Genomic DNA, 26,531 nt, shown 5'->3' on the forward strand with positions numbered 1-26,531 from the left:
GCCGAGGCTTTTTCGAGGACATGTTGTTGGAAGAGAGAGAGAGAGCGACTTGGGGGGGCGGGGGGGGGGTGGGGGGGAAGAGAGCGAGCGACTGTGGGGGGGGGGGAAGAGAGCGAGCGACTGTGGGGGGGGGGGAAGAGAGCGAGCGACTGTGGGGGGGGGAAGAGAGCGAGCGACTGTTGGGGGGGGAAAGAGCGAGCGACTGTGGGGGGGGAAGAGAGCGAGCGACTGTGGGGGGGGAAGCGAGCGAGCGACTGTGGGGGGGGAAGCGAGCGAGCGACTGTGGGGGGGGAAGCGAGCGAGCGACTGTGGGGGGGAAGAGAACGAGGGAGAGAGGGGGGGAAGAGAGCGAGGGAGAGAGGGGGGGGAAGAGAGCGAGGGAGAGAGGGGGAGCGAGGGAGGGGGGCGCGCAAGGGAGAGGGGGGGCAAGGGAGAGGGGGGCGAGGGAGAGGGGGGCGAGGGAGAGGGGGGCGAGGGAGGCGAGGGAGAGGGGGGTGCGAGGGAGGGGGGGTGAGGGGGGGGGGGCGAGCGAGAGGGGGGGCGAGGGAGAGGGGGGCGAGGGAGAAGGGGGGGGCGAGGGAGAGGGGGGCGAGGGAGAGGGGGGCGAGGGAGAGGGGGGGGGCGAGGGAGAGGGGGGGGCGAGGGAGAGGGGGGGGCGGGGGCGAGGTGCGCCGGGGAGGGAGACGCCGGGGGGGGAAGAGAGAGAGAGAGAGAGAGAGAGAAGGGGGGGGGAGAGAGTGAGAAGGGGGGGGAGAGAGAGTGAGAAGGGGTGGGGGAGGAGGAGGAGGGAGAGTGGGAGGAGGGGAGGAGTATTTTGAGGGGGTCAGCGGAAGAGCAAAAAAATTTTTTTTTTTTTCTTAAAAAGCTGCCACGGAGAAGGAACGCGCAGTCTGTGAAACCAACAGAAATTAAAAATTTTTTGTTTTTTATAAACGGGTGTTAAGAAGATGGGAGGCCATCTTGAAAGTTTTTTAATGTTTTTAAAAAGCTGCCACGGAGAAGGAACGCGCATTCTTGGTGAAAACACCAAAAGTTATTTTTTTTAAAACGGCTGTTAAGAAGATGGGACACCATCTTCATTGTGTTTTAACGTTTTAGACATTGTGTTTTTACGTTTTACACATTAAAAAAAAATCGCTCCTAACAAATAAACACACAGGTGAGAATAAAGATGGCGGCCACTCACCTCAGTTCAGAACGATAAGGCCCGCCCACACACGCACTGATTGGTCGATCGTCTTGTCACCGAAGCATAGGATTGGTCAATCGTCCTGTCACTCGACTCTAGGAGGGCCCGGCTGCACATGCGACGAACCCGCCCCCGCCACGCATTGATTGGTCGACCATCGGGTTGGTCGACCGTACAATTGGTCGACCTCAATGTCACTCTATGGTAATGAGTGGATAATGAGCGGAATGTTGAAGGTTTTTCGGATACCGCGGGCGCAATTTTTGTCCGGCCGAAACGTAAATACGCTTACCATCATTTTGGAACGGTGAGCTTTCTTTCAGCGTAACGCACGCGTAGGTATGCTCTGTAACTTTCGAGCGCATAGCTGGACAGACGCACACCCGAGGACAGACAGACAGAAGGACAGACAGATCGACTCCTTTATTATATACTAGCTGGGGGAGCCCGGCGGTGCCGAGGCTTTTTTGAGGGCATGTTGTTGTTGGAAGAGAGAGAGGGAGCGGCTGGGGGGAAGAGAGAGGGAAGGAGAGAGAGAGAGAGGGAATGAGAGAGAGGGAAGGAGAGAGAGAGAGAGAGAGGGAAGGAGAGAGAGAGAGAGAGGGAAGGAGAGAGAGAGGGAAGGAGAGAGAGAGGGAAGGAGAGAGAGAGAGGGAAGGAGAGAGAGAGGGGGAAGGAGAGAGAGAGAGAGATGGAAGGAAAGAGAGAGAGAGATGGAAGGAGAGAGAGAGAGGGAAGGAGAGAGAGGGAAGGAGAGAGAAAGAGAGGGAAGGAGAGAGAGAGAGGGAAGGAGAGAGAGAGAGAGAGAGGGAAGGAGAGAGAGAGGGAAGGAGAGAGAGAGAGGGAAGGAGAGAGAGAGGGGGAAGGAGAGAGAGAGAGAGATGGAAGGAAAGAGAGAGAGAGATGGAAGGAGAGAGAGAGAGGGAAGGAGAGAGAGGGAAGGAGAGAGAAAGAGAGGGAAGGAGAGAGAGAGAGAGGGGGAAAGAGAGAGAGAGAGATGGAAGGAAAGAGAGAGAGAGATGGAAGGAGAGAGAGGGAAGGAGAGAGAAAGAGAGGGAAGGAGAGAGAGACAGAGAGAGAGAGGGAAGGAGAGAGAGAGGGAAGGAGAGAGAGAGAGAGAGATTGGGAGTGTGAGAGAGAGAGAGAGATTGGGAGTGTGAGAGAGAGAGAGAGATTGGGAGTGTGAGAGAGAGAGAGAGATTGGGAGTGTGAGAGAGAGATTGGGAGTGTGAGAGAGAGAGAGATTGGGAGTGTGAGAGAGAGAGAGATTGGGAGTGTGAGAGAGAGAGATTGGGAATGTGAGAGAGGGAGAGAGAGACTGGGAGTGTGAGAGAGAGATTGGGAGTGTGAGAGAGAGAGATTGGGAGTGAGAGAGAGAGAGAGATTGGGAGTGTGAGAGAGAGAGACTGGGAGTGTGAGAGAGAGATTGGGAGTGTGAGAGAGAGATTGGGAGTGAGAGAGAGAGATTGGGAGTGTGAGAGAGATTGGAAGTGTGAGAGAGTGAGATTGGGAGTGTGAGAGAGAGAGATTGGGAGTGTGAGAGAGAGAGACTGGGAGTGTGAGAGACTGGGAGTGAGAGAGAGAGAGAGAGATTGGGAGTGTGAGAGAGAGAGAGAGAGATTGGGAGTGTGAGAGAGAGAGATTGGGAGTGTGAGAGAGAGAGATTGGGAGTGTGAGAGAGGATGGGAGTGTGAGAGAGATTGGGAGTGTGAGAGAGAGAGATTGGGAGTGTGAGAGAGAGAGAGATTGGGAGTGTGAGTGAGAGAGATTGGGAGTGTGAGTGAGAGAGAGATTGGGAGTGTGAGAGAGAGAGATTGGGAGTGTGAGAGTGAGAGATTGGGAGTGTGAGAGAGATTGGGAGTGTGAGAGAGAGATTGGGAGTGTCAGAGAGAGAGATTGGGAGTGAGAGAGAGAGAGATTGGGAGTGTCAGAGAGAGAGATTGGGAGTGTGAGAGAGAGATTGGGAGTGTGAGAGAGAGAGAGATTGGGAGTGTGAGTGAGATTGGGAGTGTGAGAGAGAGAGAGATTGGGAGTGTGAGAGAGAGAGATTGGGAGTGTGAGAGAGAGAGATTGGGAGTGTGAGAGAGAGAGATTGGGAGTGTTTCAGTGAAGCAACCACTAACACTACTAACAATAACCAGCCCCAGGACAGTGACATCGTAGCACAGAGAATTCGACCCAACACAATTGTCACTAAACAAAAGGAAAAATACCTGTCATATTGGGCAGAAACAACAAAAACCCAAAGCAAACTCAATTGCTACTTGGCCCTAAACAGACAATACAACATGGCTGAGTACCTGACCATGGTAAAGGATAACAAACTGAGAAAAACCTTGACAAGGTACAGACTTAGCGAACATAGCCTGGCGATCAAAAAAGGCAGACACAGGCAGACCAGGCTGCCAAGAGAGGACAGGATATGCTCTCACTGCAGTCAGGGAGTACTGGAGACAGAGATGCACTTCCTCACAGCCTGTGGAAAATATCAGGGCATCAGGGAGAATTGCTACCAAAAATTCTCACAAATATGCCCTGAATTCAGAAATTTGAATGACGACCAAAAACTCCCATACCTACTGGGGGAGAAGAGAAGCTGTGTAGCACTGGCGGCACACTATGTTACAGCTTGCCATGAACAGAGGGACAACCAGTAAACCTAAGAAAAGAGTATATATAAATAATGCGAATGTATATTTATACACTCAGGGATATACCTGTTTATACACTGTATGAATAGAACTGCGTTTATGTGTTCAACCATAAATGTATTTTGATGCTTTGGCAACATAAGATGTACCTTATCATGCCAATAAAGCGATTTGAATTGAATTGAATTGAATTGAGTGAGAGAGAGAGAGATTGGGAGTGTGAGAGAGAGAGACTGGGAGTGAGAGAGAGAGAGATTGGGAGTGTGAGAGAGAGATTGGGAGTGTGAGAGAGAGAGAGATTAGGAGTGTGAGAGAGAGAGATTGGGAGTGTGAGAGAGAGAGAGATTGGGAGTGTGAGAGAGAGAGAGAGATTGGGAGTGTGAGAGAGAGAGAGATTGGGAGTGAGAGAGAGAGAGAGATTGGGAGTGAGAGAGAGATTGGGAGTGTGAGAGAGAGAGAGAGAGAGATTGGGAGTCTGAGAGAGAGAGAGAGATTGGGAGTGTGAGAGAGAGAGAGATTGGGAGTGTGAGAGAGGGAGAGATTGGGAGTGTGAGAGAGAGAGAGATTGGGAGTGTGAGAGAGAGAGAGATTGGGAGTGTGAGAGAGACTGGGAGTGTGTGAGAGAGAGAGACTGGGAGTTTGAGAGAGAGATTGGGAGTGTGAGAGAGAGAGAGATTGGGAGCGTGAGAGAGAGATTGGGAGCGTGAGAGAGAGAGAGATTGGGAGTGTGAGAGAGAGAGAGATTGGGAGTGTGAGAGAGAGAGATTGGGAGTGTGAGAGAGAGATTGGGTGTGTCAGAGAGAGAGAGATTGGGAGTGTGAGAGAGAGATTGGGAGTGAGAGAGAGAGAGAGAGATTGGGAGTGTGAGAGAGAGAGATTGGGAGTGTGAGAGAGAGAGATTGGGAGTGAGAGAGAGAGATTGGGAGTGTGAGAGAGAGAGAGATTGGGAGTGTGAGAGAGAGAGATTGGGAGTGTGAGAGAGAGAGATTGGGAGTGTGAGAGAGAGAGACTGGGGGGAGAGAGAGGAGAGAGACTGGGGAGAGAGAGAGAGAATGGGGAGATAGAGAGAGAGAGACTGAGGGGGAGAGAGAGAGCGACTGAGAGGTGAGAGAGAGATGTGGAGAGAGAGAGAGGGAGAGACTGGGGAGATAGAGAGAGAGAGACTGAGGGGGAGAGAGAGCGACTGAGGGGGAGAGAGGGAGACTGGGGGAGAGAGAGATGGGGAGAGAAAGAGAGAGAGTAGAGAGACGGGGGGAGAGAGAGGAGAGAGACTGGGGAAAGAGAGAGAGAGAATGGGGAGAGAGAGAGAGAGAGAGAGACTGAGGGGGAGAGAGAGACTGGGGGAGAGACGGGGAGAGGGAGAGAGAGACTGGGGGAGAGAGAGAGAGATGGGCGAAGGGAGAGACTGGGGAGAGAGAGAGAGACTGGGGAGATAGAGAGAGAGAGCGAGAGAGTGACAGGGGGAGAGAGAGAGACCGGGGGGTGGGGGGGAGAGAGAGAGACTGAGGGGAGAGAGAGAGAGAGACTTGGGGGGAGAGGGAGAGAGTGGATGGAGAGGGAGAGAGTGGGGGAGAGAGTGGAGGAGAGAGAGAGAGAGAGACTGGGGGAGAGGGAGAGAGTTGGGGAGAGAGAGACTGGGGGAGAGAAAGACTGGAGGGGAGAGAGAGAGACTGGGGGGAGAGAGAGACTGGAGGAGAGAGAGAGAGACTGGGGGGAGAGAGAGAGACTGGGGGAGAGAGAGACTGGGGGGAGAGAGAGACTGGGAGAGAGAGACTGGAGGAGAGAGAGAGAGACTGGGGGGAGATAGAGAGACTGGGGGGAGAGAGACTGGGAGAGAGAGAGAGAAACTGGGGGGAGAGAGAGTGCGACTGAGGGGGGAGAGAGAGAGACAGGGAGAGAGAGAGAGAGAGAGAGAATGGGGAGATAGAGAGAGAGAGACTGAGGGGGGGAGAGAGAGAGAGACTGGGGGAGAGAGAAAGAGAGACTGGGAGAGAGAGAGAGAGACTGGGGGAGAGAGAGAGAGAGACTGGGGGATAGAGAGAGAGAGACTGGGGGAGAGAGAGAGAGAGACTGGGGGAGAGAGAGAGAGAGACTGGGGGAGAGAGAGAGAGAGACTGGGGGAGAGAGAGAGAGAGACTGGGGGAGAGAGAGAGAGAGACTGGGGGAGAGAGAGAGACTGGGGGAGAGAGAGAGAGAGACTGGGGGAGAGAGAGAGAGAGGGACTGGGGGAGAGAGAGAGAGACGGGAGAGAGAGAGAGAGACTGGGGGAGAGAGAGAGAGACGGGAGAGAGAGAGAGAGAGAGAGAGACTGGGGGGAGAGAGAGGAGAGAGACGGGGAGAGAGAGAGAGAGAATGGGGAGAGAGAGACTGAGGGGGAGAGAGAGAGAGAGACTGGGGGAGAGAGAGACTGGGAGAGAGAGAGAGAGACTGGGAGAGAGAGAGACTGGGGGAGAGAGAGAGAGACGGGAGAGAGAGAGAGAGAGAGAGAGACTGGGGGGAGAGAGAGGAGAGAGACGGGAAGAGAGAGAGAGAGAGAATGGGGAGAGAGAGAGAGACTGAGGGGGGAGAGCGAGAGAGACTGGGGGAGAGAGAGACTGGGAGAGAGAGAGAGAGGGAAGAGAGAGAAATTTTTTCGGGGGGGGGAGGGGAGAAGGGGAGGGGGAAGGGGGAGGGAGGGGAGGGGGAGAGGGGGAGGGAGGGAAGGGGGAGAGTCCCCGAGCCCCGCCCCCCCCAATCACCCGAGCCCCGGCCCCCCGATCTCCCGAGCCCCGACCCCCCATCTCCCGAGCACCGCCCCCCCCCCCGATATCCCGAGCCCCGCCCCCCCGATCTCCCGAGCCCCGCCCCCCCGATCTCCCGAGCCCCGCCCCCCCGAGCCCCACCCCCGAGCCCCGCCCCGATCTCCGGAGCCCCGCCCCCCTGAGGGTCATCTCCCGAGCCCCGCCGCCCCCGATCTGTAGTCCGGGCCCGCGATCTCCCGATGTCCCGCCCCGCGATCTCCCGATGTCCCGCCCCCCGATCTCCCGCCTCCCCGATGTCCTGAGCCCCTCCCTCCCGAGCAGCGGCATCCCACTCTCCGGAGCCCCGCCCTCCCGCTCTCCGGAGCCCCGCCCTCCAGATCGCCGATTGCGGCTGAGAGACCCGCCCCCCGCCCGAGCCGAGCGCGGAACAGAGAGACGGCCGCGTCTCAGCTGCTCCTGCTGCGCGCGCACCCTGACCCTCGTGGCTGACGCCGATTGAGATCGGGGACAGCCGTTTAAAAAAAAGCCAGAGCGGGCTCTCGCGGGCGGGCAGCGCATGCGCGGTCAGTGCCAGCGGCGCGAGGCGGCCCGCGGGGAGTAGGCAGGGAAACCCCGCGGGCTGGCAGCCGTTAGCGAGCGGCTCACTTCGGGCGGCCCGCCCGCTCCGGCCCCGACACCGTCAAACCTGAGAGGGGGAAGTAGAGAGAGAGAGAGAGGGAAGAGGAGAGAGAGGGAAGAGGAGAAGGAGAGAGAGGGAAGAGGAGAAGGAGAGAGAGGGAAGAGGAGAAGGAGAGAGAGAGAGGGAAGAGAGAGAGAAATTTTTTGAGCTTCAGGCCTGCCTGCAGCGGGCCTGGAGAGCAGCACCGAGTCCCCCCTGCGCGAGGGTGAGGAGGAGGGGAGGGGTTGCTAAACACAATATAAAACTGAAATAAATTGTTAATTAATTCCCTAACACATAATTCAAATATTTACCTTACTTCCCTAACACACTGAAAGTGTGGGAAAAAAATCGTGAAAAATCAAGATGGTGGCCACTCACCTCGGTTCAGAAGGATAAGGCCCGCCCACACATGCACCGATTGGTCGACCGGTCAGGTCACCGAAGCGTAGGATTGGTCAATTGTCGAGTCACTCGACACTCATCTGTAGGATGGCACGCGCCAGGAACCCGCTGTACGATTGGTCGACCTCGACGTCACACGGTCGCTAATGAGATGCTAATGAGCGGAACGCTGAACGTTTTTGGATACCGCGGGCGCGATTTTTGTCCGACCGAAACCTAAATACGCCTATGACCGGTCCAGAATCGCAAGCTTTCTTTTGAGGCGACGCGCGCGTCGGTACGCTCTATAACTTTCAAACGTATAGAACACGGACAGACAGACAGACATCCAGAGAGACAGAAGAGCCGCTTTATATATATAGATATAGATATAGATTAGTTACAAGTGCTTCTCTTACCTTGCATCACTTGAGCTTTGTGCATTAGAGTTAATCTGCAGGAAAGACAAAACATTGTTATTTAACAGCAGCAATACAGTACGACTTCACAAACACATTTTGACTAAAGCTTGATTGAAGTGATCACATAAAAAGTCTTCTGAAATGTTTTTTTCAAAACATACAGCATTATGAATGTTTCCATAACTAGCGTACAAAGTGGATGACAGTGCTTTAACATGCTGTGCCATGGAGCGATAAGCTTTGTAGCAATGATTTCCCACATGATCTTGGATGATGAACCGAGTGGTTTTCCCACAGAACGCAGGGAATGATGAGTCACACTGGCTATTCCCGTGCACCCTCCAACAGCCTCAAAAGCAACATCAGTAGACACCTGCGAGAAAGTTATCTTGCCAGCAAATATTGTGTGACACAGGAGAAGTTAATGTGCAAAACTTAACTAAAGGATACCTTAAAAAAAGAAGAAACAGAGGTGATCTGATCGAGGTGTTTAAAATGTTAAAAGGATTCGATTGGGTAGATACGGAGAAACTATTTCCTCTGGTGGGAAAATCAAGAATGATGGGGACATAGCCGTAAACTTCGAGCTAGGCCATTTAGGAGGGAAATCAGGAAGCACTTTTTCACACAAAGGGTAGTACAAATCTGGAATTCTTTCCCCCAGAAGGTTGTGGATGCTGGGTCGATTGCAGCTTTCAAGATTGAGATTGATAGATTTTTGTTAGTTAAGGGTATCAAGGGATATGGAGCTAAGGCAGGTACAGTAAATAGATTTGATGTACAGATCAGCCATGATCTAATTGAATGCTGGAGCAGACTTGAGGGGCTGAATGACCTACTCCTGTTCCTATGTTGAATATTCAAGTAAAACTCGGGAATGCAAAGAACTGTGGTGCCCCTCATGTCAGTATTTTGAGTGTAAAATTATAAAATTAATCTTGTCATGCATTTTACTTCCATTCCTGACCCAACTTCAATGTGATCCAAGTTCTGTGCCAGCGAAGCCCAAGAACAAATTTGTACTTTTAAAGTGATGATTTGGTGACAACTCAATTTAATTTGAACACTCAAAATCTGAATGGGTCAACTGCCCAAATACACTAGCATCATTAGCTGCAATCCAGTATTGAGTCAAAGACCTGGTTCAAATAGACAAAAGTGGAAACAGATCCATTCATTTTTGATCACTGCTCCACTGCCAGCAATAACAACAACTTGCATTTATACAGCGCCTTTAATGTGCTAAAATGGCTCAAGACGCTTCAAAGGAGCGTTATCAAACAAAATTTAACACCGAGCTACACAAGGAGATATTAGGACAGGTGACCAAAAGCTTTGTCAAAGAGGTAGATTATAAGGCGTATCTTAAAGGAGGAAAGAGAGGTAGAGAGTAAGGTTCGCTCTAATTTTTTTTTAGCCCGTGCAGCCCCTTTAATGGGCTGGGCGGGCCATTCAAAATTCAACGCGTGCACGTTTTTTCGATTTAAAAGCCGGCTCACCGGCTGCGCGGGACCTCTAGAGCGCTGCGCAGCTTACAGGGAACGTTGGTAGAAAGGCGGAGAGGTTTAGGGAGGGAATTCCAGAGCTTAGGGCCATGGCAGCTGAAGGCACGGCTGCCAATGGTGGAGTGATTAAAAATCAGGGATGCGCAAGAGGCCAGAATTGGAGGAACGCAGATATTTTGGAGGGCTGTATGAGGTTACAGCGATAGGGAGAGGCATGGCCATGGAGGGATTTGAAAACATGAGAATTTTAGCAACAGCTATATAGAATCATAGAATGATGCAGCACAGGAGGCCATTCAGCCTATCGTGTCTGCTCTTTGAAAGAGCTATAAAATTAGTCCCACACCCCTGCTCTTGCCCCACAGACCTGTAATTTTTTTCACTTCAAGTATTTATCCAATTCCCTTTTGAAAGTTAATATTGAATCTGCTTCTACCACCCTTTCAGGCAGTGCATTCCAGATCATAACTTGCTGCGTAAATTTTTTTCACTCGTCGCCTGTTTTTTTTTGCCGATTATCTTAAATCTGTGTCTTCTGGTTACCGACCCTTCTGCCACTGTAAACGGTTTCTCCTTATTTACTCTATCAAAACCCTACATGATTTTGAACAGCACTGCCAAATCTCACCTTCTCTGCTCTAAGGAAAACAACCCTAGTTTCTTTAGTCTTTCCTTCTAGTAACCTGCTACCATTCTAGCAAATCTCCTCTGCACCCTCTCTTAGGCTTTGATAGCCTTCCTAAAGTGTGGTACCCAGAATTGACCACCATCTGGGGCCTAACCAGTGTTTTATAAAGATTTAGCATAAATTCCTGGCTTAGGTACTCTTTGTCTCTATTTATAAAGCCAAGGATATGTATGTCTTTTTAACATCATCTCAACTTGCCCAGCCACCTTCAAAGATTTGTGTACATACACCCCCAGTTCCTGCACCCTTTAAAATTGTACCATTTAGTTTATATTGCCTCTCCTCATTCTTCCTACCAAAATGAAACACTGCACACTTCTCTGCGTTAAATTTCATCTGCCTTGTGTCTGCCCATTTCACCAGTCTATGTCCTCCTGAAGTCTGTTACTATCCTCCTCATTGTTTCTGAGTTTCGTGTCATCTGCAAACTTTGAAATTATGCCCTGTATACCCAAGTCCAGGTCATTAATATATATCAAAAAGAGTGGGCCCAACACCAACCCTTGAGTGACATCACTGTACACTTCCCCTGGGTCTGAAAAAACAACCGTTCACCACCACTCTCTACTGTCTGTCCCTTAGCCAATTTCATATCCACACAGCCACTGCCCCTTTAATTCCATGGGCTTCAATTTTGCAAACAAGTCTATTATGTGGAACTTTATCAAGTCCATACATAACATCAACCGCACTAGCCTCATCAACCCTATTCCTTGCTTCATCAAAGAACTCAATCAAGTTAGTGATATTTCCTGCCTGCTGGCATAAATCTTCTGGGGATTTTCATTTAAAGGTAACTTCCAGTGCTTTAGTGTAGGGTAGCCAGGAATAGCTCAAGTAATGAAATAATTTACAGTGCTGCAGAACCTTGAACATTTCAGTGGAAATTAAGCTTTAGGATGATGAAATGCAAAGTGAACAAAGGCATACCAGGAGCAGCACCAGGCATACCAGGAGCAGCACCAGGCATACCAGGAGCTGAACAAAGGCATACCAGGAGCAGCACCAGGCATACCAGGAGCAGCACCAGGCATACCAGGAGCAGCACCAGGCATACCAGGAGCAGCACCAGGCATACCTAAAAATGCAGTGCCAACCTGGGGAAGCTGCAACACAGGACTACATGCATGCTAAAAAGCGGAAGCAGCATGCTATAGACAGAGCTAAGCAATCCCACAATCAACGGATCAGATCAAAGCTTTGCAGTCCTGCCACATCCAGTCGTGAATGGTGGTGGACCATTAAACATTTAACGGGAGGAGGAGGCTCCATGAATATCCCCATCCTCAATGATGGTGGAGCCCAGCACGCAAGTGCAAAAGACAAGGCTGAAGCGCTTGCAACCATCTTCAGCCAGAAGTGCCGAGTGGATGATCCATATCGGCCTCCTCCTGAGGTCCCCAACATCACAGAAGCCAGTCTTCAGCCAATTCGATTCGCTCCACGTGGTATTGGAAATGGCTGAGCGCACTGGATCCTCCAGCCAAGCTGTTCCAGTACTGCTATAACACTGGCATCTATCCGACAATGTGGAAAACTGCCCAGTTATGTCCTGTCTACAAAAAGCAAGACAAATTCAATCCGGCCAATTACCGCCCCATCAGTCTAGTCGCAATCATCAGCAAAGTGATGGAAGGTGTCGTCGACAATGCTATCAAGCAGCACTTACTCACCAATAACCTGCTCACTGATGCCCAGTGGGTTCAGTCAGGACCACTCAGCTCCAGACCTCATTACAGCCTTGGTCCAAACATGGACAAAGGAGCTGAATTCCAGAGGTGAGTGTGGCTGGCTTTGACATCAAGGCAGCATTTGACCGAGTGTGGCATCAAGGAGCCCTAGTAAAACTGAAGTCAAATGGGAATCAGGGGGAAAACTCTCCACTGGCTGGAGTTATACCGAGCACAAAGGAAGATGGTGGTTGTGGTGGTTGGAGGTCAATCATCAAAGCCCCAAGACATCGCTGCTTCATCAATGACCTTCCCTCCATCATAAGATCAGGCGTGGGGATGTTCGCTGATGATTGTACAAGTGTTCAGTGCCATTCGCAACTTCTCAGATAATAAAGCAGTCCATGCCTGCATACAAGAGGACCTGGACGACAATCAGGCTTGGGCTGTTAAGTGGCAGGTAACATTCACGCCACACAAGTGCCAGGCAATGACTATCTCCAACAAGCGAGCGTCTAACCACCTCCCCTTGACATTCAACGGCATTACCATCGCCGAATCCCCTACCATCAATATCCTGGGTGTCACCATTGATCGGAAACTTAACTGGACCAGCCACATAAATACTGTGGCAACAAGAGCAGGTCACAGGCTGGGTATTTTGCGGTGAGTGTCTCAACACCTGACTCCCCAAAGCCTTTCCACCATTTACAAGGCACAAGTCAGGAGTGTGATGGAATACTCTCCACTTGCCTAGGTGAGTGCAGCTCCAACAACACTCAAGAAGTTCGACACCATCCAGGACAAAGCAGCATGCTTGATTGGCACTCCATCCACCACCTTAAACATTCACTCCCTTCACCACCAGTGTACCGTGGCTGCAGTGTGTACCATCTACAAGATGCACTGCAGCAGCTTGCCAAGGCTTCTTCGGCAGCACCTCCCAAACCCGCGACCTCTACCACCTAGAAGGACAAGGGCAGCAGGCGCATGGGAACACCAGCCCCTCCAAGTTCCCCTCAAAATCACACACCATCCTGACATGGAAATATATCGCCGTTCCTTCATCGTCGCTGGGTCAAAATCCTGGTACTCCCTCCCTAACAGCACTGTGGGAGTACCTTCACCAAACAGACTGCAGCGGTTCAAGATGTTGGCTCACCACCACCTTCTCAAGGGCAACTAGGGATGGGCAATAAATGCTGGCCTTGCCAGCGACGCCCAGATCCCAGGAACGAATATAAAAAAAACTCAATACAGTGTGTGTTTCTTTAGCTACTTTTATAACGTGGTCCCTGTTCAAAAAAATTGGGTCACACATTGCGAATTTGTCAAGTTTACTTTAGCATTAGCCACTAGCTTTATGAGAACCATACGGTGGCAACTGTTGGCACAGCACTTTTACATAGGATACTAGCTGGAGTGCCCGGTGGTGCCGAGGCTTTTTCGAGGGCATGTTGTTGTTGGAAGAGAGAGAGCGACTGGGGGGGAAGAGAGAGCGACTGGGGGGGGAAGAGAGAGAACGACTGGGGGGGGGGGGGGAGAGAGAGAGCGACTGGGGGGGGAGAGAGAGAGCGACTGGGGGGAAGAGAGAGAGCGACTGGGGTGAAGAGAGAGAGCGACTGGGGGGAAGAGAGAGAGCGACTGGGGGGAAGAGAGAGAGCGACTGGGGGGAAGAGAGAGAGCGACTGGGGGGAAGAGAGAGAGCGACTGGGGGGGAAAAGAGAGAGAGAGCGACTGGGGGGGAAGAGAGAGAGCGAGCGACTGGGGGGGAAGAGAGAGAGCGAGCGACTGGGGGGGAAGAGAGTGAGCGAGCGACTGGGGGGGAAGAGAGAGAGCGAGCGACTGGGGGGGAAGAGAGAGAGCGAGCGACTGGGGGGGAAGAGAGAGAGCGAGCGACTGGGGGGGAAGAGAGAGAGCGAGCGACTGGGGGGGAAGAGAGAGAGCGAGCGACTGGGGGGGAAGAGAGAGAGCGAGCGACTGGGGGGGAAGAGAGAGAGCGAGCGACTGGGGGGGAAGAGAGAGAGCGAGCGACTGGGGGGGAAGAGAGAGAGCGAGCGACTGGGGGGAAAGAGAGAGAGAGAGCGAGCGACTGGGGGGGGAAGAGAGAGAGCGAGCGACTGGGGGGGAAGAGAGAGAGCGAGCGACTGGGGGGGAAGAGAGAGAGCGAGCGACTGGGGGGGAAGAGAGAGAGCGAGCGACTGGGGGGGAAGAGAGAGAGCGAGCGACTGGGGGGAAGAGAGAGAGCGAGCGACTGGGGGGAAGAGAGAGAGCGAGCGACTGGGGGGGAAGAGAGAGAGCGAGCGACTGGGGGGGAAGAGAGAGAGCGAGCGACTGGGGGGGAAGAGAGAGAGCGAGCGACTGGGGGGGAAGAGAGCGAGCGACTGGGGGGGAAGAGAGCGATTGGGGGGGAAGAGAGAGAGCGACTGGGGGGGAAGAGAGAGAGCGACTGGGGGGAAGAGAGAGAGCGACTGGCGGGAAGAGAGAGAGCGACTGGGGGGAAGAGAGAGAGCGACTGGGGGGAAGAGAGAGAGCGACTGTGGGGGAAGAGAGAGAGCGACTGGGGGGGAAGAGAGAGCGCGACTGGGGGGGAAGAGAGAGAGCGAATGGGGGGGAAGAGAGTGAGCGACTGGGGGGGAAGAGAGAGAGCGACTGGCGGGGAAGAGAGCGCGACTGGGGGGGAAGAGAGAGCAACTGGCGGGGAAGGGAGAGCGACTGGCGGGGAAGAGAGAGCGACTGGCGGGGAAGAGAGAGCGACTGGCGGGGAAGAGCGACTGGCGGGGAAGAGAGAGCGACTGGCGGGGAAGGGAGAGCGACTGGCGGGGAAGAGAGAGCGACTGGCGGGGAAGAGAGAGCGACTGGCGGGGAAGAGAGAGCGACTGGCGGGGAAGAGAGAGCGACTGGCGGGGAAGAGGGAGCGACTGGCGGGGAAGAGAGAGCGACTGGCGGGGAAGAGAGAGCGACTGGCGGGGAAGAGAGAGCGACTGGCGGGGAAGAGAGAGCGACTGGCGGGGAAGAGAGAGCGACTGGCGGGGAAGAGAGAGCGACTGGCGGGGAAGAGAGAGCGACTGGCGGGGAAGAGAGAGCGACTGGCGGGGAAGAGAGAGCGACTGGCGGGGAAGGGAGAGCGACTGGCGGGGAAGGGAGAGCGACTGGCGGGGAAGAGAGAGCGACTGGCGGGGAAGAGAGAGCGACTGGCGGGGAAGAGAGAGCGACTGGCGGGGAAGAGAGAGCGACTGGCGGGGAAGAGAGAGAGCGACTGGGGGGGGAAGAGAGAGAGCGACTGGGGGGGAAGAGAGAGCGACTGGCGGGGAAGAGAGCGCGACTGGCGGGGAAGAGAGAGCGACTGGCGGGGAAGAGAGAGCGACTGGCGGGGAAGAGAGAGAGCGACTGGGGGGGAAGAGAGAGCGACTGGCGGGGAAGAGAGAGAGCGACTGGGGGGAAGAGAGAGAGCGACTGGGGGGGAAGAGAGAGAGCGACTGGGGGGAAGAGAGAGAGCGACTGGGGGGAAGAGAGAGAGCGAATGGGGGTAAGAGAGAGAGCGACTGGGGGGAAGAGAGAGAGCGACTGGGGGGAAGAGAGAGAGCGACTGGGGGGGAAAAGAGAGAGAGAGCGACTGGGGGGGAAGAGAGAGAGCGAGCGACTGGGGGGGAAGAGAGTGAGCGAGCGACTGGGGGGGAAGAGAGAGAGCGAGCGACTGGGGGGGAAGAGAGAGAGCGAGCGACTGGGGGGGAAGAGAGAGAGCGAGCGACTGGGGGGGAAGAGAGAGAGCGAGCGACTGGGGGGGAAGAGAGAGAGGGAGCGACTGGGGGGGAAGAGAGAGAGCGAGCGACTGGGGGGAAGAGAGAGAGCGAGCGACTGGGGGGAAGAGAGAGAGCGAGCGACTGGGGGGGAAGAGAGAGAGCGAGCGACTGGGGGGGAAGAGAGAGAGCGAGCGACTGGGGGGGAAGAGAGAGAGCGAGCGACTGGGGGGGAAGAGAGCGAGCGACTGGGGGGGAAGAGAGCGATTGGGGGGGAAGAGAGAGAGCGACTGGGGGGGAAGAGAGAGAGCGACTGGGGGGAAGAGAGAGAGCGACTGGGGGGAAGAGAGAGAGCGACTGGCGGGAAGAGAGAGAGCGACTGGGGGGAAGAGAGAGAGCGACTGGGGGGAAGAGAGAGAGCGACTGTGGGGGAAGAGAGAGAGCGACTGGGGGGGAAGAGAGAGCGCGACTGGGGGGGAAGAGAGAGAGCGAATGGGGGGGAAGAGAGTGAGCGACTGGGGGGGAAGAGAGAGAGCGACTGGCGGGGAAGAGAGCGCGACTGGGGGGGAAGAGAGAGCAACTGGCGGGGAAGGGAGAGCGACTGGCGGGGAAGAGAGAGCGACTGGCGGGGAAGAGAGAGCGACTGGCGGGGAAGAGCGACTGGCGGGGAAGAGAGAGCGACTGGCGGGGAAGGGAGAGCGACTGGCGGGGAAGAGAGAGCGACTGGCGGGGAAGAGAGAGCGACTGGCGGGGAAGAGAGAGCGACTGGCGGGGAAGAGAGAGCGACTGGCGGGGAAGAGGGAGCGACTGGCGGGGAAGAGAGAGCGACTGGCGGGGAAGAGAGAGCGACTGGCGGGGAAGAGAGAGCGACTGGCGGGGAAGAGAGAGCGACTGGCGGGGAAGAGAGAGCGACTGGCGGGGAAGAGAGAGCGACTGGCGGGGAAGAGAGAGCGACTGGCGGGGAAGAGAGAGCGACTGGCGGGGAAGAGAGAGCGACTGGCGGGGAAGAGAGAGCGACTGGCGGGGAAGGGAGAGCGACTGGCGGGGAAGGGAGAGCGACTGGCGGGGAAGAGAGAGCGACTGGCGGGGAAGAGAGAGCGACTGGCGGGGAAGAGAGAGCGACTGGCGGGGAAGAGAGAGCGACTGGCGGGGAAGAGAGAGAGCGACTGGGGGGGGAAGAGAGAGAGCGACTGGGGGGGAAGAGAGAGCGACTGGCGGGGAAGAGAGCGCGACTGGCGGGGAAGAGAGAGCGACTGGCGGGGAAGAGAGAGCGACTGGCGGGGAAGAGAGAGAGCGACTGGGGGGGAAGAGAGAGCGACTGGCGGGGAAGAGAGAGAGCGACTGGGGGGAAGAGAGAGAGCGACTGGGGGGGAAGAGAGAGAGCGACTGGGGGGAAGAGAGAGAGCGACTGGGGGGAAGAGAGAGAGCGAATGGGGGTAAGAGAGAGAGCGACTGGGGGGAAGAGAGAGAGCGACTGGGGGGAAGAGAGAGAGCGACTGGGGGGGAAAAGAGAGAGAGAGCGACTGGGGGGGAAGAGAGAGAGCGAGCGACTGGGGGGGAAGAGAGTGAGCGAGCGACTGGGGGGGAAGAGAGAGAGCGAGCGACTGGGGGGGAAGAGAGAGAGCGAGCGACTGGGGGGGAAGAGAGAGAGCGAGCGACTGGGGGGGAAGAGAGAGAGCGAGCGACTGGGGGGGAAGAGAGAGAGGGAGCGACTGGGGGGGAAAAGAGAGAGCGAGCGACTGGGGGGAAAGAGAGAGAGAGAGCGAGCGACTGGGGGGGAAGAGAGAGAGCGAGCGACTGGGGGGGAAGAGAGAGAGCGAGCGACTGGGGGGAAGAGAGAGAGCGAGCGACTGGGGGGAAGAGAGAGAGCGAGCGACTGGGGGGGAAGAGAGAGAGCGAGCGACTGGGGGGGAAGAGAGAGAGCGAGCGACTGGGGGGGAAGAGAGAGAGCGAGCGACTGGGGGGGAAGAGAGCGAGCGACTGGGGGGGAAGAGAGCGATTGGGGGGAAGAGAGAGAGCGACTGGGGGGGAAGAGAGAGAGCGACTGGGGGGAAGAGAGAGAGCGACTGGGGGGAAGAGAGAGAGCGACTGGGGGGAAGAGAGAGAGCGACTGGGGGGAAGAGAGAGAGCGACTGGGGGGAAGAGAGAGAGCGACTGGGGGGAAGAGAGAGAGCGACTGTGGGGGAAGAGACAGAGCGACTGGGGGGGAAGAGACAGAGCGACTGGGGGGGAAGAGAGAGCGCGACTGGGGGGGAAGAGAGAGAGCGAATGGGGGGGAAGAGAGTGAGCGACTGGGAGGGAAGAGAGAGAGCGACTGGCGGGGAAGAGAGCGCGACTGGGGGGGAAGAGAGAGCGACTGGCGGGGAAGGGAGAGCGACTGGCGGGGAAGGGAGAGCGACTGGCGGGGAAGAGCGACTGGCGGGGAAGAGAGAGCGACTGGCGGGGAAGGGAGAGCGACTGGCGGGGAAGGGAGAGCGACTGGCGGGGAAGGGAGAGCGACTGGCGGGGAAGAGAGAGCGACTGGCGGGGAAGAGAGAGCGACTGGCGGGGAAGAGAGAGCGACTGGCGGGGAAGAGAGAGCGACTGGCGGGGAAGAGAGAGCGACTGGCGGGGAAGAGAGAGCGACTGGCGGGGAAGAGAGAGCGACTGGCGGGGAAGAGAGAGCGACTGGCGGGGAAGAGAGAGCGACTGGCGGGGAAGAGAGAGCGACTGGCGGGGAAGAGAGAGCGACTGGCGGGGAAGAGAGAGCGACTGGCGGGGAAGAGAGAGCGACTGGCGGGGAAGAGAGAGCGACTGGCGGGGAAGAGAGAGCGACTGGCGGGGAAGAGAGAGCGACTGGCGGGGAAGAGAGAGCGACTGGCGGGGAAGAGAGAGCGACTGGCGGGGAAGAGAGAGCGACTGGCGGGGAAGAGAGAGCGACTGGCGGGGAAGAGAGAGCGACTGGCGGGGAAGAGAGAGCGACTGGCGGGGAAGAGAGAGCGACTGGCGGGGAAGAGAGAGCGACTGGCGGGGAAGAGAGAGCGACTGGCGGGGAAGAGAGAGCGACTGGCGGGGAAGAGAGAGCGACTGGCGGGGAAGAGAGAGCGACTGGCGGGGAAGAGAGAGCGACTGGCGGGGAAGAGAGAGCGACTGGCGGGGAAGAGAGAGCGACTGGCGGGGAAGAGAGAGCGACTGGCGGGGAAGAGAGAGCCACTGGCGGGGAAGAGAGAGCGACTGGCGGGGAAGAGAGAGCGACTGGCGGGGAAGAGAGAGCGACTGGCGGGGAAGAGAGAGCGACTGGCGGGGAAGAGAGAGCGACTGGCGGGGAAGAGAGAGCGACTGGGGGGGGGAAGAGAGAGAGCGACTGGGGGGAAGAGAGAGCGACTGGCGGGGAAGAGAGCGCGACTGGCGGGGAAGAGAGAGCGACTGGCGGGGAAGAGAGAGCGACTGGCGGGGAAGAGAGAGAGCGACTGGGGGGGAAGAGAGAGCGACTGGCGGGGAAGAGAGAGAGCGACTGGGGGGGAAGAGAGAGAGCGACTGGGGGGGAAGAGAGAGAGCGACTGGGGGGGAAGAGAGAGAGCGACTGGGGGGGGAAGAGAGAGAGCGACTGGGGGGGAAGAGAGAGAGCGACTGGGGGGGAAGAGAGAGAGCGACTGGGGGGGAAGAGAGAGAGCGACTGGGGGGGAAGAGAGAGAGCGACTGGGGGGGAAGAGAGAGAGCGACTGGGGGGGAAGAGAGAGAGCGACTGGGGGGGAAGAGAGAGAGCGACTGGGGGGGGAAGAGAGAGAGCGACTGGGGGGGAAGAGAGAGAGCGACTGGGGGGGAAGAGAGAGAGCGACTGGGGGGGAAGAGAGAGAGCGACTGGGGGGGAAGAGAGAGAGCGACTGGGGGGAAGAGAGAGAGCGACTGGGGGGAAGAGAGAGAGCGACTGGGGGGGAAGAGAGAGAGCGACTGGGGGGAAGAGAGAGAGCGACTGGGGGGAAGAGAGAGAGCGACTGGGGGGAAGAGAGAGAGCGACTGGGGGGAAGAGAGAGAGCGACTGGGGGGGGAAGAGAGAGAGCGACTGGGGGGGAAGAGAGGGAGCGACTGGGGGGGAAGAGAGAGAGCGACTGGGGGGGAAGAGAGAGAGCGACTGGGGGGAAGAGAGAGAGCGACTGGGGGGAAGAGAGAGAGCGACTGGGGGGGAAGAGAGAGAGCGACTGGGGGGGAAGAGAGAGAGCGACAGGGGGGGAAGAGAGAGAGCGACTGGGGGGTAAGAGAGAGCGCGACGGGGGGGAAGAGAGCGAGCGACTGGGGGGGAAGAGAGAGAGAGCGACTGGGGGGGAAGAGAGAGAGCGACTGGGGGGGAAGAGAGAGAGCGAGCGACTGGGGGGGAAGAGAGAGAGCGAGCGACTGGGGGGGAAGAGAGAGAGCGAGCGACTGGGGGGGAAGAGAGAGAGCGAGCGACTGGGGGGGAAGAGAGAGAGCGAGCGACTGGGGGGAAAGAGAGAGAGAGAGCGAGCGACTGGGGGGGAAGAGAGAGAGCGAGCGACTGGGGGGGAAGAGAGAGAGCGAGCGACTGGGGGGGAAGAGAGCGAGCGAGCGACTGGGGGGGAAGAGAGAGAGCGAGCGACTGGGGGGAAGAGAGAGAGCGAGCGACTGGGGGGGAAGAGAGAGAGCGAGCGACTGGGGGGGAAGAGAGAGAGCGAGCGACTGGGGGGGAAGAGAGAGAGCGAGCGACTGGGGGGGAAGAGAGCGAGCGACTGGGGGGGAAGAGAGCGATTGGGGGGGAAGAGAGAGAGCGACTGGGGGGGAAGAGAGAGAGCGACTGGGGGGAAGAGAGAGAGCGACTGGGGGAAGAGAGAGAGCGACTGGGGGGAAGAGAGAGAGCGACTGGGGGGAAGAGAGAGAGCGACTGGGGGGAAGAGAGAGAGCGACTGTGGGGGAAGAGACAGAGCGACTGGGGGGGAAGAGAGAGCGCGACTGGGGGGGAAGAGAGAGAGCGAATGGGGGGGAAGAGAGTGAGCGACTGGGGGGGAAGAGAGAGAGCGACTGGCGGGGAAGAGAGCGCGACTGGGGGGGAAGAGAGAGCGACTGGCGGGGAAGGGAGAGCGACTGGCGGGGAAGGGAGAGCGACTGGCGGGGAAGAGCGACTGGCGGGGAAGGGAGAGCGACTGGCGGGGAAGGGAGAGCGACTGGCGGGGAAGAGAGAGCGACTGGCGGGGAAGAGAGAGCGACTGGCGGGGAAGAGAGAGCGACTGGCGGGGAAGAGAGAGCGACTGGCGGGGAAGAGAGAGCGACTGGCGGGGAAGAGAGAGCGACTGGCGGGGAAGAGAGAGCGACTGGCGGGGAAGAGAGAGCGACTGGCGGGGAAGAGAGAGCGACTGGCGGGGAAGAGAGAGCGACTGGCGGGGAAGAGAGAGCGACTGGCGGGGAAGAGAGAGCGACTGGCGGGGAAGAGAGAGCGACTGGTGGGGAAGAGAGAGCGACTGGCGGGGAAGAGAGAGCCACTGGCGGGGAAGAGAGAGCGACTGGCGGGGAAGAGAGAGCGACTGGCGGGGAAGAGAGAGCGACTGGCGGGGAAGAGAGAGCGACTGGCGGGGAAGAGAGAGCGACTGGCGGGGAAGAGAGAGCGACTGGCGGGGAAGAGAGAGCGACTGGCGGGGAAGAGAGAGCGACTGGCGGGGAAGAGAGAGCCACTGGCGGGGGAGAGCCACTGGCGGGGAAGAGAGAGCGACTGGCGGGGAAGAGAGAGCGACTGGCGGGGAAGAGAGAGCGACTGGCGGGGAAGAGAGAGCGACTGGCGGGGAAGAGAGAGCGACTGGCGGGGAAGAGAGAGCCACTGGCGGGGAAGAGAGAGCCACTGGCGGGGAAGAGAGAGCGACTGGCGGGGAAGAGAGAGCGACTGGCGGGGAAGAGAGAGCGACTGGCGGGGAAGAGAGAGCGACTGGCGGGGAAGAGAGAGCGACTGGCGGGGAAGAGAGAGCGACTGGGGGGGGGAAGAGAGAGAGCGACTGGGGGGGAAGAGAGAGCGACTGGCGGGGAAGAGAGCGCGACTGGCGGGGAAGAGAGAGCGACTGGCGGGGAAGAGAGAGCGACTGGCGGGGAAGAGAGAGAGCGACTGGGGGGGAAGAGAGAGCGACTGGCGGGGAAGAGAGAGAGCGACTGGGGGGGAAGAGAGAGAGCGACTGGGGGGGAAGAGAGAGAGCGACTGGGGGGGAAGAGAGAGAGCGACTGGGGGGGAAGAGAGAGAGCGACTGGGGGGGAAGAGAGAGAGCGACTGGGGGGGAAGAGAGAGAGCGACTGGGGGGGAAGAGAGAGAGCGACTGGGGGGGAAGAGAGAGAGCGACTGGGGGGGAAGAGAGAGAGCGACTGGGGGGGAAGAGAGAGAGCGACTGGGGGGGAAGAGAGAGAGCGACTGGGGGGGGGAAGAGAGAGAGCGACTGGGGGGGAAGAGAGAGAGCGACTGGGGGGGAAGAGAGAGAGCGACTGGGGGGGAAGAGAGAGAGCGACTGGGGGGAAGAGAGAGAGCGACTGGGGGGGAAGAGAGAGAGCGACTGGGGGGAAGAGAGAGAGCGACTGGGGGGAAGAGAGAGAGCGACTGGGGGGAAGAGAGAGAGCGACTGGGGGGAAGAGAGAGAGCGACTGGGGGGAAGAGAGAGAGCGACTGGGGGGGGAAGAGAGAGAGCGACTGGGGGGGAAGAGAGGGAGCGACTGGGGGGGAAGAGAGAGAGCGACTGGGGGGGAAGAGAGAGAGCGACTGGGGGGAAGAGAGAGAGCGACTGGGGGGAAGAGAGAGAGCGACTGGGGGGGAAGAGAGAGAGCGACTGGGGGGGAAGAGAGAGAGCGACAGGGGGGGAAGAGAGAGAGCGACTGGGGGGTAAGAGAGAGCGCGACGGGGGGGAAGAGAGCGAGCGACTGGGGGGGAAGAGAGAGAGAGCGACTGGGGGGGAAGAGAGAGAGCGACTGGGGGGGAAGAGAGAGAGCGAGCGACTGGGGGGGAAGAGAGAGAGCGAGCGACTGGGGGGGAAGAGAGAGAGCGAGCGACTGGGGGGGAAGAGAGAGAGCGAGCGACTGGGGGGGAAGAGAGAGAGCGAGCGACTGGGGGGAAAGAGAGAGAGAGAGCGAGCGACTGGGGGGGAAGAGAGAGAGCGAGCGACTGGGGGGGAAGAGAGAGAGCGAGCGACTGGGGGGGAAGAGAGCGAGCGAGCGACTGGGGGGGAAGAGAGAGAGCGAGCGACTGGGGGGAAGAGAGAGAGCGAGCGACTGGGGGGGAAGAGAGAGAGCGAGCGACTGGGGGGGAAGAGAGAGAGCGAGCGACTGGGGGGGAAGAGAGAGAGCGAGCGACTGGGGGGGAAGAGAGCGAGCGACTGGGGGGGAAGAGAGCGATTGGGGGGGAAGAGAGAGAGCGACTGGGGGGGAAGAGAGAGAGCGACTGGGGGGAAGAGAGAGAGCGACTGGGGGAAGAGAGAGAGCGACTGGGGGGAAGAGAGAGAGCGACTGGGGGGAAGAGAGAGAGCGACTGGGGGGAAGAGAGAGAGCGACTGTGGGGGAAGAGACAGAGCGACTGGGGGGAAGAGAGAGCGCGACTGGGGGGGAAGAGAGAGAGCGAATGGGGGGGAAGAGAGTGAGCGACTGGGGGGGAAGAGAGAGAGCGACTGGCGGGGAAGAGAGCGCGACTGGGGGGGAAGAGAGAGCGACTGGCGGGGAAGGGAGAGCGACTGGCGGGGAAGGGAGAGCGACTGGCGGGGAAGGGAGAGCGACTGGCGGGGAAGAGCGACTGGCGGGGAAGGGAGAGCGACTGGCGGGGAAGGGAGAGCGACTGGCGGGGAAGAGAGAGCGACTGGCGGGGAAGAGAGAGCGACTGGCGGGGAAGAGAGAGCGACTGGCGGGGAAGAGAGAGCGACTGGCGGGGAAGAGAGAGCGACTGGCGGGGAAGAGAGAGCGACTGGCGGGGAAGAGAGAGCGACTGGCGGGGAAGAGAGAGCGACTGGCGGGGAAGAGAGAGCGACTGGCGGGGAAGAGAGAGCGACTGGCGGGGAAGAGAGAGCGACTGGCGGGGAAGAGAGAGCGACTGGCGGGGAAGAGAGAGCGACTGGCGGGGAAGAGAGAGCCACTGGCGGGGAAGAGAGAGCGACTGGCGGGGAAGAGAGAGCGACTGGCGGGGAAGAGAGAGCGACTGGCGGGGAAGAGAGAGCGACTGGCGGGGAAGAGAGAGCGACTGGCGGGGAAGAGAGAGCGACTGGCGGGGAAGAGAGAGCGACTGGCGGGGAAGAGAGAGCCACTGGCGGGGAAGAGAGAGCCACTGGCGGGGAAGAGAGAGCCACTGGCGGGGAAGAGAGAGCCACTGGCGGGGAAGAGAGAGCGACTGGCGGGGAAGAGAGAGCGACTGGCGGGGAAGAGAGAGCGACTGGTGGGGAAGAGAGAGCGACTGGCGGGGAAGAGAGAGCGACTGGCGGGGAAGAGAGAGCGACTGGGGGAAGAGAGAGAGCGACTGGGGGGAAGAGAGAGAGCGACTGTGGGGGAAGAGAGAGAGCGACTGGGGGGGAAGAGAGAGCGCGACTGGGGGGGAAGAGAGAGAGCGAATGGGGGGGAAGAGAGTGAGCGACTGGGGGGGAAGAGAGAGAGCGACTGGCGGGGAAGAGAGCGCGACTGGGGGGGAAGAGAGAGCGACTGGCGGGGAAGGGAGAGCGACTGGCGGGGAAGAGAGAGCGACTGGCGGGGAAGAGCGACTGGCGGGGAAGAGAGAGCGACTGGCCGGGAAGGGAGAGCGACTGGCGGGGAAGGGAGAGCGACTGGCGGGGAAGAGAGAGCGACTGGCGGGGAAGAGAGAGCGACTGGCGGGGAAGAGAGAGCGACTGGCGGGGAAGAGAGAGCGACTGGCGGGGGCGGGGAAGAGAGAGCGACTGGCGGGGAAGAGAGAGCGACTGGCGGGGAAGAGAGAGCGACTGGCGGGGAAGAGAGAGCGACTGGCGGGGAAGAGAGAGCCACTGGCGGGGAAGAGAGAGCGACTGGCGGGGAAGAGAGAGCGACTGGCGGGGAAGAGAGAGCGACTGGCGGGGAAGAGAGAGCGACTGGCGGGGAAGAGAGAGCGACTGGCGGGGAAGAGAGAGCGACTGGCGGGGAAGAGAGAGCGACTGGCGGGGAAGAGAGAGCGACTGGCGGGGAAGAGAGAGCGACTGGCGGGGAAGAGAGAGCGACTGGCGGGGAAGAGAGAGCGACTGGCGGGGAAGAGAGAGCGACTGGCGGGGAAGAGAGAGCGACTGGCGGGGAAGAGAGAGCGACTGGCGGGGAAGAGAGAGCGACTGGCGGGGAAGAGAGAGCGACTGGCGGGGAAGAGAGAGCGACTGGCGGGGAAGAGAGAGCGACTGGCGGGGAAGAGAGAGCGACTGGCGGGGAAGAGAGAGCGACTGGCGGGAAGAGAGAGCGACTGGCGGGGAAGAGAGAGCGACTGGCGGGGAAGAGAGAGCGACTGGCGGGGAAGAGAGAGCGACTGGCGGGGAAGAGAGAGCGACTGGCGGGGAAGAGAGAGCGACTGGCGGGGAAGAGAGAGCGACTGGCGGGGAAGAGAGAGCGACTGGCGGGGAAGAGAGAGCGACTGGCGGGGAAGAGAGAGCGACTGGCGGGGAAGAGAGAGCGACTGGCGGGGAAGAGAGAGCGACTGGCGGGGAAGAGAGAGCGACTGGCGGGGAAGAGAGAGCGACTGGGGGGGAAGAGAGAGAGCGACTGGGGGGAAGAGAGAGCGACTGGCGGGGAAGAGAGCGACTGGGGGGAAGAGAGAGCGACTGGGGGGGAAGAGAGAGCGACTGGCGGGGAAGAGAGAGAGCGACTGGGGGGGAAGAGAGAGCGACTGGGGGGAAGAGAGAGAGCGACTGGGGGGGAAGAGAGAGAGCGACTGGGGGGGAAGAGAGAGAGCGACTGGGGGGGGAAGAGAGAGAGCGACTGGGGGGGAAGAGAGAGAGCGACTGGGGGGGAAGAGAGAGAGCGACTGGGGGGGAAGAGAGAGAGCGACTGGGGGGGAAGAGAGAGAGCGACTGGGGGGGAAGAGAGAGAGCGACTGGGGGGGAAGAGAGAGAGCGACTGGGGGGAAGAGAGAGAGCGACTGGGGGGGAAGAGAGAGAGCGACTGGGGGGAAGAGAGAGAGCGACTGGGGGGGAAGAGAGAGAGCGACTGGGGGGGAAGAGAGAGAGCGACTGGGGGGGAAGAGAGAGAGCGACTGGGGGGGAAGAGAGAGAGCGACTGGGGGGGAAGAGAGAGAGCGACTGGGGGGAAGAGAGAGAGCGACTGGGGGGAAGAGAGAGAGCGACTGGGGGGAAGAGAGAGAGCGACTGGGGGGAAGAGAGAGAGCGACTGGGGGGAAGAGAGAGAGCGACTGGGGGGAAGAGAGAGAGCGACTGGGGGGGAAGAGAGAGAGAGCGACTGGGGGGGAAGAGAGAGAGCGACTGGGGGGGAAGAGAGAGAGCGACTGGGGGGGAAGAGAGAGAGCGACTGGGGGGGAAGAGAGAGAGCGACTGGGGGGGAAGAGAGAGGAGCGACTGGGGGGGAAGAGAGAGAGCGACTGGGGGAAGAGAGAGAGCGACTGGGGGGGAAGAGAGAGAGCGACTGGGGGAAGAGAGAGAGCGACTGGGGGGGAAGAGAGAGGAGCGACTGGGGGGAAGAGAGAGAGCGACTGGGGGGGAAGAGAGAGAGCGAGCGACTGGGGGGGAAGAGAGAGAGCGAGCGACTGGGGGGAAGAGAGAGAGCGAGCGACTGGGGGGAAGAGAGAGAGCGAGCGACTGGGGGGGAAGAGAGAGAGCGAGCGACTGGGGGGAAAGAGAGAGAGCGAGCGACTGGGGGGAGAGAGAGAGAGCGAGCGACTGGGGGGGAAGAGAGAGAGCGAGCGACTGGGGGGGAAGAGAGCGAGAGCGAGCGACTCGGGGGGGAAG

The 26,531-nt window shown here is 58.7% G+C and overlaps 1 protein-coding gene across 3 annotated transcripts in view; it reads right to left on the bottom strand.

Moving 5' to 3' along the window:
* Positions 1-26,531, bottom strand: part of LOC147107691 (E3 ubiquitin-protein ligase DZIP3-like) — a 184,962-nt gene that overhangs the window by 141,568 nt on the left and 16,863 nt on the right. For all 3 annotated transcript variants that reach the window (XM_086006917.1, XM_086006916.1, XM_086006915.1), the window contains exon 3: positions 8,043-8,077. In XM_086006917.1, coding sequence (XP_085863043.1) covers positions 8,043-8,077 — 35 coding nt within the window. The remainder of the gene's footprint in view (positions 1-8,042; positions 8,078-26,531) is intronic.

Source organism: Somniosus microcephalus, chromosome 14 (assembly GCF_052327205.1).
Source record: "Somniosus microcephalus isolate GS21.2 chromosome 14, FLI_Smic_1.0, whole genome shotgun sequence".
In the NCBI taxonomy this organism is placed as follows: domain Eukaryota; kingdom Metazoa; phylum Chordata; class Chondrichthyes; order Squaliformes; family Somniosidae; genus Somniosus; species Somniosus microcephalus.